The sequence below is a fragment of the Electrophorus electricus genome, chromosome 6 (assembly GCF_041902795.1).
Source record: "Electrophorus electricus isolate QZ-2024a chromosome 6, ASM4190279v1, whole genome shotgun sequence".
Classification (NCBI taxonomy): domain Eukaryota; kingdom Metazoa; phylum Chordata; class Actinopteri; order Gymnotiformes; family Gymnotidae; genus Electrophorus; species Electrophorus electricus.
In genome coordinates, this window is record NC_137502.1 from 17102501 (window position 1) to 17114618 (window position 12118).

At 43.9% G+C, this 12118-nt stretch overlaps 1 protein-coding gene across 3 annotated transcripts in view; it reads left to right on the top strand.

Annotated features, from left to right (window-relative positions):
- The window catches only part of si (sucrase-isomaltase), a 37630-nt gene extending 25869 nt beyond the window's left edge, over positions 1-11761 (top strand). Inside the window, exons 30-48 of one of the 3 annotated variants that reach the window (XM_035525361.1) lie at positions 69-181; positions 492-617; positions 1154-1282; positions 1497-1610; positions 1702-1764; positions 2125-2241; positions 2584-2674; positions 2829-2967; positions 3140-3273; positions 3528-3562; positions 3747-3863; positions 6819-6967; positions 8080-8164; positions 8421-8477; positions 8596-8720; positions 8925-9013; positions 9218-9264; positions 10218-10376; positions 11147-11761. In XM_035525361.1, the coding sequence (XP_035381254.1) occupies positions 69-181; positions 492-617; positions 1154-1282; positions 1497-1610; positions 1702-1764; positions 2125-2241; positions 2584-2674; positions 2829-2967; positions 3140-3273; positions 3528-3562; positions 3747-3863; positions 6819-6967; positions 8080-8164; positions 8421-8477; positions 8596-8720; positions 8925-9013; positions 9218-9264; positions 10218-10376; positions 11147-11224 (1967 nt within the window). In that variant the 3' untranslated portion in view covers positions 11225-11761. The other 2 variants (XM_081715853.1, XM_035525362.2) reach the window with 2 other exon arrangements.
- The last annotated feature ends 357 nt before the right edge of the window (positions 11762-12118 follow it).

Sequence of the window (12118 nt, forward strand, 5' to 3'; positions counted from 1 at the left end):
TGGGATATTGGCATTAAATTGCCGTATATTTCAGTATTGGAGTGGATTGCTCTATGGATATATTTCAGATGTAACCCTCCAGCCAACTCCAGCCATTACCTATCGTACAATCGGAGGAATCCTGGACTTCTACATGGTGATGGGACCCACTCCAGAACTGGTGGTGCAGGAGTACACAGCTGTGAGTTGTGCCTGTGTGTGATTGTGTGTGTGTTTGTGCGCATGCTTGTATATGTGTGTATGTGTGTATGTGTACTTGTGTTCATTCTGTCTGGCTTGATGAGCTTTAGCATCTGGGACCACTCCGCCTCATTGCCTACAGTGTGCTCAGTCAACACACACACGCAGACACACAAACACTACACATGCACATACACAAACCCCACAGACATCAATATTTATTTAGGCAGCCGGGGCAGCTGGGTAGATTTTTTTTTGTTGTTGCTGTCTTTAATTACTCTTTGCTCTGCCTGTGTGGTTTTACCTATCAGATGATTGGACGACCAGTCCTCCCAGCTTATTGGTCACTGGGGTTCCAGCTCTGTCGCTATGGTTACAAAAATGACCAGGAGATTGCTGATCTGTACAAGGAAATGATAGCCAACAACATCCCTTATGTAAGTGCCTTAGGCCCCTCCCTCACTGGTTGCATCATTGTTATAACCTCTCCCTCATTTCCCTGTTACAGACATGTGTCTCTCTGATTTTCCCAAGCCTCACAAGCCTGTGAGCTTTTTGGATGTTCAGAATGAGTGCATTATCATCATTAAACATATGGTAAAAGTTAATATGCAAACTAATCAGCTCACAAGCAGTAAGTGGAGAGATTAGATGGTTTATGACCATTTGGCTGCAGCTCAAGGTTGAGATATGTGGTGTTATTGTTAACTGATAGCAGTGACTCACCTGGACATAAAAGCATCACATTGACACAAGGCTTCATTCCATTCTCTATAAAAACTCTCCACAAACATAATGAATATACCAAAAAAAGAGAAAAGAAACAGCAATCAGTGGCAAACACCTCCACACACTTTTTATGAGTCACTCCTGCGTGAGATACCGGACCAGGGCTTTAGTAATTAACCACTTTCTGGTGTTGGGATGATGCATGTGTGCCCCATTGCGACGTTTCTGCCCCTCCCTTTTGCAGGACGTGCAGTACGCTGATATCGACTACATGGAGCGACAGGTGGACTTCAAGTTGAACCCTGCATTCAAGGGCCTGCCGAAAGTGGTTCAGGACATGAGGAAGGAGGGCATGCGCTTTATCTTCATCCTGGTATGGCTGCCTCAGTCTTCCTCCATATACATTTCTCCCTGTCTCAGGGAGGGGTAGGAAAGGTTAGAGGGATGATAGCTAGCTTTGGCATTGTGGCAAAAGGTTTGACTGAGATGAGCGCAAACACGGATGCGGTAAAGAATAGCCGGTCACGTTTGACATCACTTGCCATCAGTAAAATGCAGAATCAAACTCCAGTTCCTTTTGCTCACAGGATCCGGCCATCTCAGGCAATGAGACTGGGTACCCTGCTTATGAACGTGGTATCAATGAGAACGTCTTCATCAGATGGCCCGCTGAAATCGGTGACGGCATCGTATTTGGAAAGGTAGCGCATCCCGACAAAAGAGTGCCTTGATACCTTGAAATTATGACAGTGTAGAGTATTTAATTATGCTGCATCCCACCTTCTTCCCCAGGTGTGGCCTGACTATCCCAATGTCATAGTAAATGAGTCTCTGGACTGGGACACTCAAGTAGAGGTATTCCTGCCTCCCTGTCTATTCATGTGTCTCCTTTTTGCAAGTCTAACCCAATCTGCTGCCAAGCTGTAATCACAGAAAGGAACTCCGATTTTACTTCATAAAGTATCTGCATGTCAGAATCATCAATACAATGTGCTGTAATTGCGTAGTTGATCCAGTCAGTGGTGATGATGGAGACATGGCACGCTGTCATGGATCCAATCAGAGAACAATAGATGGGAGCTCATCATACCTGACCCACTGGGGTGATAATCACTTCTGTATGTGTGTGTGTGTGTGCGTGTGTGTGTGTGTGTGTGTGTGTGTGTGTGTGTGTGTGTGTGTGTGTGTGTGCACGCACACGGTTCTTTCTCACAGTACTACAGAGCTTATACAGCATTTCCAGATTTCTTCCAAAGCCGTACAGCAGTTTGGTGGCATAGAGAGATCGCCGACTTCTATGCAAACGTTATGGAATTCGATGGTCTATGGATTGTAAGTTCTAATTAGACTAAAAAAAGTTTTTGGCAAAATACTGAACTCTGTGAGTTCAATAAGCGAGCGGTTAATTCACTGAGTTCTCTTATGCATGAAAATGTAGTGCAGTGTCAATGAATAACTATCAAAAAGCTTTTAATTCACTGTATTTGCCATATAATAGTAAAGATTAGCAAGTCAAGGCCAAATCTTTCCTCCTTTTCACCAAACTAGAAAATTATGTGTCCCCATGAACAATGTCAGAACAGGCATGTAAAATGTCACTGTCTGTTCCTCGGCAACTGTTGCCTTGACGGCCATTAACCTTGTCACTGTGATTTGCTGGAATGATGTGTGAAGGACATGAACGAGCCAGCCAGTTTTGTCCACGGCACAGTTTGGGAGAAGTGTCTGGGGCCATCTGTCTATGACCACCCACCCTACATGCCACGTAAGCCTGTAGCCCCTCCCCTTTCTTACCTTCTCTCTCTCTTTCTCTCTTACTCCCTTAAACCCTCTTTCTGAATATATAAATGCTATTTTCAAACATTACTTGAATTATTCTGGCCTGAGATATGAGTGATGAGTGTTTGGCTCATTTTTAGGACTGGAGTCTAAAGAACAAGGTCTGAACCACAAGACCCTCTGTATGAACAGCCAGCAGGTGCTTCCCGATGGCACTGCAGTCAAACACTACGATGTCCACAACCTATACGGCTGGTCTCACACCAAACCCACTTACGAGTGAGTGAGCGCCTTTATTTCCTGGCCGTGAATCTTGGTTTGAACGCGCACATGGAGGAGTTGCCAGGTTAAGACTGAAAGCAGGAACATGCCTCAGTGAGCTCCTGACATGCTCCGTGACGTGTGTGTGTGTGTGTGTGTGTGTGTGTGTGTGTGTGTGTGTGCATAACAGTGCCCTGCAACAAGTGACAGGAAAGAGAGGAATCGTCGTCACCCGCTCCACCTACCCAAGCAGTGGGCAATGGGCAGGCCACTGGCTGGGAGACAACAGTGCCAGTTGGGACCAACTTTACAAGTCTATTATAGGTGTGGGTGTGTGTGGGTGTGAGTGTGTGTGTGACACAGACAGAGAGAGGGAGAGAAGATGTGTTTTTGTAGGTGTGTTTGTGAAGGTTGTTGAGATGAATGATGAATCATGCCTTTGTTCCTGTAAACACACCTCTCACTCTCTGAGACAAAGCTGCTTTGTTATGTTGATGTTCAGAGACTCACATTCTCTCTCTCTGTGTCTGTCTGTCTGTCTCTCTCTTTCTCGGTCTGTCTCTCTCTCTGTCTTTTAGGGATGATGGAGTTCAGTTTGTTTGGCATTTCATATGTAAGTGCCTTTGCCAGATCTGCAGATATTACAGTTGATTTTAAGCATGTTAATTTCTTATTAAATGTATGGTTTCTGTAGGTGCATTATACAGTTACTGTGATGCTCCCATGTGCTTCACCTGTTAAGGTGGAGACACTAGTGCTCAGCACTTTTTATATCAACAGGCTTGTCTCTGTTCTAGACTGGAGCAGACATCTGTGGATTTTTCAATAAGGCAGAATTTGAAATGTGCCTGCGCTGGATGCAACTAGGAGCGTTCTACCCATATTCCAGAAACCACAATGGCAAGGGTAACCCGGTGAGCAAATACACACACGCAAACACACACACATACACACACACACACACACACACACACACACACACACACACACAAACACACACACACACACACACACACACACACATATACATATACACACATCCTGAAGTTTTTGTGCACATGTGTAAGAAAAAATGAAAAGAGCTTCCTGTGCAGTATGGCATGTGATGTCAGAGCCCAGATGTCTGCTGTGTTGTCAGGTTTTGGATCAGAGCTCAGAGGTTTGATATGCGTTGCCAGGTATCCGCATTGGCATTCGTGTAAAAAGTGACCTTTGTGAGTGCTGGAACGAGTCGCAAAAATCCAATAAGTCCAGACTGTGGCGATCAATGCAGCAGGGCTAAATTTCCTCATGGGACAATGCTGCGACTTCATCACTAACAGGGAGACGGGGGCATAATTGAATTTTCAAGGTGATCCTAGAACAACCCCCCCACCCATTCCTACCCTTCGATTCCAATCATTTTATAATGGCTTGCAAATGGGTGTTTTAAGCAAGTGGAAGATTACAATAAAAATGGCCAGCAAACACACAGAGAAGGGCTGGCCATTAGCAAGAGCCGTAGATGAGTGTCCTGCAGGCTGTCATCACTCTCTGGACTGCGAAGCTTCACTTTCCCAAAACAGAGCCACATCCAGGTTCTGGACGGCCAGACTGGAGGAGGAGTCATGGAAAGGCTGCATGAGGCCAATGTTGATAATACACTCCGGTAGACATTTTGTTTTGCTGAATCAATCACATGGCCCATATAGCCTCACCCCCTCATACACACGCACACAATTTTATGTGTGCGTGTCATCCAATAACATGGTGTCCTCAGTCGCCTGGCACAAGGCCCTGTTTATTCCCACTCACCCTCTCTCTGCTGTAATTACCCTACCAACATATCATTAGCTTTAATGCTGCTACGCAGGGAGGCCATTTACAGACGGGAAGGAGTCAGGAAAACGAAAGGTCATTCACACAGACACAGCACTCCTCAAGATGGGGTGCACCAGGAATGGAGACCAGACAGAGAGAAAGAGGGATTGAGATAGAGAAAGAATTAAAAATGGCAAACCCAAGATGCACGAGAAAACAAAAAGCAGGAGCAGCAGGGAGGAGAGAGGTAGTTAGATGGCTAGCGCCTCTGTCCATGAGGGCTGGAAGGGGAACCCGGTGCTGGAGAGAGGGAGGTGAACGATCAGCTCGTTGGCCTCTAATGTCTAGCCAACTCATTTGCTGGTGTAAATTTGCCCATCGATATGAGGTGCCCCGGGAGAGAGACGTGCCCGCTGCCGACATGCCTGTTTTTCCTTGCCACCACTGCTGCAGAAAATGAGGCGGCTTCTCAGAGGTGACTGGAGACTCGTGGGTGTCTTTCCATTGCATTATGGTTGGTGCTAATGGAGTCAGAGCCCAGTACATTTGGAATAATTCAGCCTTTTGTTTGAGAAAACCGGTTAGCCCTAACAGGGGAAGGTCTACTCTATTCAGCTGGCCGTAATGTGGAAATATGAGACCCATTACATTGCCGTAAAATTTGTTCTCTCTGGTTGAGTGCGTGGAGGAGAGGGGTTTGAGTCAGAGCTGTGGACACCAATAGATCGGTGGAGATACAGAAGGTGTGAAATGTAATAAATAACTTGCGCAATAGAGGGATTTCGTGTTGAGCTGCCAGGAAGGCCATCCAGGTCTACATTCTTTGACTTGCTTTCTGCACACTGAGCTCTTCCACATGTTTGGCCAGTCAAACGACTGGGCTATGCCTGTTTGGTTGGGTTGAGACTGGGTGGTGACTGGACATGAAAGGAAGGGCTGTAGTCTGTTTACTTGTATTTGCAATAAATGTACTCTGTTATAAAAAAAATAAATAAATCACAAAGTCTGTTTTGTACTCACATGGTTGACCTTGCAGTCACATGGGCAGGCAATCAAGGCACACATCGCCAAATTTTGGTTGTTATTTTTGATTTTGCATCTTTTCAGGTTCTCTGCACTTGTGCCTGGTAATGCCGAGTCAGAAGGACCCACAGAGTATCCAACAGTCCAAGACCATGTAAAAACAAACAATAAAAGTACCACATCATTCCCTGGGAGGTTAGAGGCCTTAGCGATGAGTCACTATCAGGTTAAATCAAGAAAAATCTAAGGATCAAAGGCTAAATTATAAAGTATAACATTACCCCAAAATTGAAGTGTGAAAATTGGTTTAGAATTAGTTCCAAAGTACTGCCTTAATGCCAAAAGTAGGGAAAAAATACAGTTCATGGTAATGACACAGTTCTCAATAAGTGCTGAATGCAGGTCCTAAAGACATTTAGGTGTTAACAGTTGTTAGCCTGTTAGCTCATGTTTCTTGGGGAGCTATTATCAGTCTCTCATCGACTCGATCCCTCTGTGCAGGAGCTGGTGGCAAGTTGCTTTTAAGTGAGAGCATATCAGATCACACCCCACCCCATTAACACAAGGTAGTGTGAACACTAGAAGACGCAGAGGAGTCAGACCACAGACCAGCTGAACAGAGCGTCACCGTCTGGCAGGCAATTACTAAACTGGCCATACTTTCTCTGCTTCTCTCTCTTACACTCACTCACGCACACACACACACACACACACACACACACACACACACACACACATGCATGCATGCACACGCAGACATGGGGCCACAGCTGTCCAGTCTGGAATTCTGAAAAATATGAACATTTGTTCTTTGGCCAACAGCAGTGGTGCACATGTTCTTGGCAAAGTGTCAATTGTCCTACTTTAATCAGAGTAACCCTCAAGCCAAAGAAACAAACATGCCATCAACAAAGCACCACCACGGACACAGCATTGTCTTGTATGTGGTGAGCAAGCGTCACGCTGTTTCCATGTGTGGTAGCAGTCTCCTGCATTCAAAGCACCTGCGGCTGATCTGTGTCTTCCTGCTGTCCCATCCATGACAGAGACAGGACCCGTCGGCCTGGAACATAACCTTTGCTGAGGCATCACGGGACGTGCTGAATATCCGCTACACTCTCCTGCCCTACCTCTACACGCTGATGTATGAGGCACACACTCTGGGGAGCACTGTGGTCAGACCCCTGCTGCACGAGTAAGTGGCCCCCTTTACAACGCACTCACTCTAAATTCACTCTGCTGTGTGGGTTTGTTACCCTCCACTATGGGGTTTTCTGCACAGATGTACAATATGATTGAGTTAGATCTGTCAGTGTTCATCCTTGTTCTGCTGCAAGGTTAAACACTGAGCATGTACAACAGAGTGTTCTGAAAAAAAAACACACACACAAAAAAAACCAAGCAGAAGTAAATACAAGAAATAAAGACATATGTATGTGAAATGCTGAGATATGTCCAGATCAGAACTGTGGCAGGATGACAGGAGATGCAGAATACAAACCCATGAAATAAGTGCAATGCTATCAAAGTAATGAATAAAACCTCAGGACAATGGACTAAAGTTCAGTTTAGGAGCGAGTACTCTACAAGATCACATCTAGACATATGATTCTCTCTGCCAACTTATTTGTAGCCCTCAACCTCTCATTCATTTTAGCATTTCCGAATTGCAGTCATTTTATCCTTTTGAGACTTCCATTCAGACGAGGTTTCACTGTCGGGTGACTCATTGTACTGGGTCTCGGAGCGTCTGTCTAACGTTGATTCTTTCTCTGCTATTACCAAGCTGCCACTGATCAGGCTCCTTATGACTCTCCGTCCGTCCTCTCCGTCTCCTTCCCGTTCCACGGCTGGCTGGATGAGATGCTCTCTAATTCAATTTCCCATCCTGACTACCCCCACCCCCTCAACCACACACAAGCACACACCCACACCCAGAAATGGCCACACAGATACACAATAATTCCATGACCTATTTGTAAGAGCTACATTGACTCCAGTGACACTGTATCATGTTAAAACAAATTGCAGTGTTGATCAGAAGAATGCATGAATGTTATGATTCTTTTATTTACTTTACTTCTGTGGAAAACAAGTCTGTAAGTCAGTGTAAAATCTCTTCTTTATAGTCAAGCAAAATTTTAACCATAGCGACACAGATTCACACTTGCACACACATGCACACAGATACACTTTCATACAGTGGTGAGATAGTGAGGGCTATACTGAAGAGTTCAACAAGCTCTATAGACTTCCAGTTTCCTGTGGGATGGCTGTTCTTAGGCCTGCCTCTGTGCTGTGCTGCAGGTTTGTGAACGACAGGGTGACATGGGATATTGATAAACAGTTCCTCTGGGGACCAGCTCTTCTGATTACTCCTGCTCTAGGAGAGGTTAGACATGAACCCACCCACACTTCATTGACATTACTCTTTTTGCTTTAAAATTATTGGCATTGCCAAACTTTTAATATTATTAGTAATAATCATTAGTAATTAGTAATAATAATAATAACTTACCTCGGACCCTTAGTACATACATAAAATATGCAACTCAAAGTGTTTCACAGAAAATGCAAAATAAACATGAATGAAACAATAAAGTTTACGTGCGTCTGATGTTAGAATACTTTTTTTTTTTTCTCTTTAGGGAGTAACTGAGGTTTACGGTTATCTCCCTGACACACGCTGGTATGATTACCACACGGTACGTTTAACTACGTCTCTCCATCTCTGCTTTTTTGCAGCCTCCCAGCTGTGCATTATTTCATCTAATATTAAAAGCAGCTGTGCTGTTTCTCATAGCACTCTTTTTCCACTTTTAGGCTAAGGCCATGGATGTTAGGGGCCAGTTTGTGAACATGCACACCCCGCTGAACCACATCAACCTGCATGTGAGGGGGGGACATATCCTACCATGGCAGAAACCTGAGAACAACACGTACTACAGGTAACTGCCACACCAGACCCCTGTGAGATCACATGTAGTCTCCTCAGCAAGGTTGCTCTCTGTGGTAGAGACACCCTGGTTTGTAAAAGGACCTTCAGCTCAGAGGAGGGTAATTGCAGTGGGCATGGCTGTGGGCATTTGGGGAGGGTAGGAACAGTTTTCTTGATACTGATGTTCCGCTGGTCTCTCGCATCCCGGCTACAGTCGGAGCAATCCGCTCGGACTGATTGTCGCACTTGATGACAGCGGAAAGGCAGAAGGTTCCCTGTTCTGGGACGATGGCGAGGGCATTGGTGAGTTCTTCAGCAGCAGTGTGGGTCCGTATTTGTATGTGTGAGTGTGTATTTGTGTATATTTGTTGGTTACGGCCAACACAACGTATTTTCACAGTCAGGTTTGTAAATGTGAGTGAGCATCTTCCTTCCCTTCTTCTCCTTCCTCCTCGTCTCTCTCCTATGTCTTGCTCTGGCTGATGACGCTGCTCCATCCCCTTCCAGACACAGTTGGGAAGATGTCCCTGCTGGTGGGATTCAAAGCAGTCAAGGTACAGCAGCGCACTCACTCTGCCGGACCCGTGCCTTTTTCTGCCTTCGAGCAGATGGGAGACAGGGCTCTGCTTGTGCCGGTGCTCAAGCTAGGGCAGATCGATTGTAGCCAAACATCTGTGGCCAGCCTCCACCCATGGCTCAGCTGGCTCCCAGACAACACCATGTAGTGGCCAGACGGCTTATGCCTGGCAGCCTGGGCCCACTCCATAGATTGGTGGCTACATGTAGAAAGATAAAGCAAACTGCGAGGGTCTAAATGCACCTCAAAATCACAGGCTGCTCATGTAGGGAGGCCAGACACAATCTGCTAGTGTCCTTGATTACATGTAAAAAAATAAAAATAAAAATAAATTTAATTATATGCATACTACAATACTTCCTATGCCTTCAATGTAAGAGATTAGTATGCCCTATATGATAACAGATATAAAGACATAAGATATAAAGATATAAAGTATAAATTGCATCTTTTTTTTTCTTTACAAACTATTTCGGCTTTCTTTCAAGCATGGTAGATGACTGGTTTTCAAAACATTTCAAGTGTCATAAAACAAGCTATTTAAGTCCATAATATTTTGCAACTTGCCCATTGTGTTCCAAAAAATTAGAAATCTGTGATTACTAATAACATCCCAGCTGCACATGATGCACTGTACATTGTAGAAAGAACCATACCATTGTGATTTAATGAGCCTGGGCTGACTGCATACGGGGTGATGAGGATGAAGATAATGCAGATGATGCAGTATCTGATTTTTGTAATTCATTTCAGTGGATCCAGTGTCATTTTATATGTGCTAGCTTTATATATATATATATATATATATATATATATATATATATATATATATATATATATATATATATATATATATATATATATATATATATATAAACATGAGCATAACTAGTACATACTAATGCTTTTGCTGTGTATTGTGTGTTTTAGAATACTCTGACAAACTCCATCATCCATGATACTCTGCTACAAGGTCTAACACTGGGTGAGGTGAAAGTGTGGGGGATAGGAAGTCTTCCCATCACCAAGGTCACCATGCAGACTGCAGGATCCCAGACACCGCTGACTTTCAATACAACTCTCACAGAGGTGAGACTCAGGACATCCACATACATGATACATGAAGCTCAAAGCAAAGGGTAGATTTTGTTTGTTTAGCAGTTAGGGTTTGGGTTTAGGGACCAAGACAGGAATGCACTTGAAAAGCAGGGCTAACAAAGGGCACAGAACTGGATTATCTATAACAAACGGAGAGAGCAATTACATGGATACATTCTCCTTGACCGTTTGATTAGCTGCCCTTGAGAAGCTGCCTTTGAATGTACCGGCAGCTCAAGCCTTATTAATACCAAGAGGAGCACAAAGTGAAGAGGCCAAGATTTATGCCAGCCAGGCGAGAGATCGAAAGGAGGAAGCGGCAGTGAGGCTCTGTGTCGGGACTTGAATAACTGGTGTTCCGGCTCATGCCGAGTCATTCATCTCTCTTTGCTTTTCCCGGCTGCATGCTAAGCTTGAAAAGGCCAGGCAGTTCCATCTGTCTCTGCTTGTCTTCACCACCACTGCTGTTTTAAAGCGAGCAAAGGTGGTGGTGGTGTCTGACTCTCCGGAGCTCCCACTCTACATCCCCTTCTTGCATTCTGATGGCTCGGCCATAGGAATTCTACATAATTGCTGTTTCAACCAAAACTCAGAGTTAGCGGCCCAGAGTCAGGGGCTCAGAGTCAGGGGCTCAGAGTCAGGGGCCCAGGTGGAATCTTTTTTTTTTTTTTTTTTTTTAAATAAGGAGGAGGAAAGTTATTTCTATTTATTTATTTATTGAAAACAAGATTTTGTGTGACCCTGTCTTCCTTGTGTTTCAGGAGCTGATCATTTACGTGACCGAGCAGTGGCATCCAGTACATGAATTGTTCACCATCACCTGGACCACAGGAGTATGACAACTTTAGGAAACACATAAACATTAACAAGTTGGCACCTGTTGAATCAAAGAATTATTTGTTCATCTTTTTGGAATTTTATTTATAGACCTAAGATTCTAAAGAGGTTATGATAATGAAATGAGATTATATTATACAATAATATGAATATTGCCATATGTAACATGTTCATGGGCAGTTTATTTTTTAAAATAGATGTGAGGGATGTATGAAATCATATAATAAAAGATGTAATAAAGTCATTAATACTGAAAAAGCATAATATACACAAGGCCTGTTGTTACAATAAGAAGCTGATGGTCGTAATTAGTGGAAGACAATGTGCTTTGCTATCAGGCAGCCATAGCTGGAATCTTGCACCTTTAATGCTGGCATTTTGGGAATATGATAATAATAACCCCTAATTATCAACAATCAATTTTTTTTGCCTATTTGCTGCTACTACCTACCAGGGTTGCTTTCTGCACAATTAAATTCAGATATAATGATATGATAATCAATTATTCATTCCACAATAAACATAATGATATCAATTTAGTGATGGGGACTGTAAATTGATTTCTGCTCTAATTGGCAATCAGTGTGAGGTGAGGCATGTAGGTGTGTGAATGTGTGTTGGTGTGTATGTGTGTTGTGTTGGGGAGTGTAAGAGTAGGGGTGGAGGATTCGAGGGGGGTGAACTTGCCTTAGTTGGTCGCTAATGGCAATGATAATGGAGCAAAAAAAATTTCTTGCTCCTTCGCTGTAAGAGACTGGATAGGATGGTGAAGATCCAACTGAGAATATAATTATTTTGGGTTTTATTATGCGAGGAAAGTACTTTTGGAGCACCTATTCAATTAGCAGGGAGCAGCAGTCATGCCTCCCTGGCAGATGGAACAGACACTGAAATAG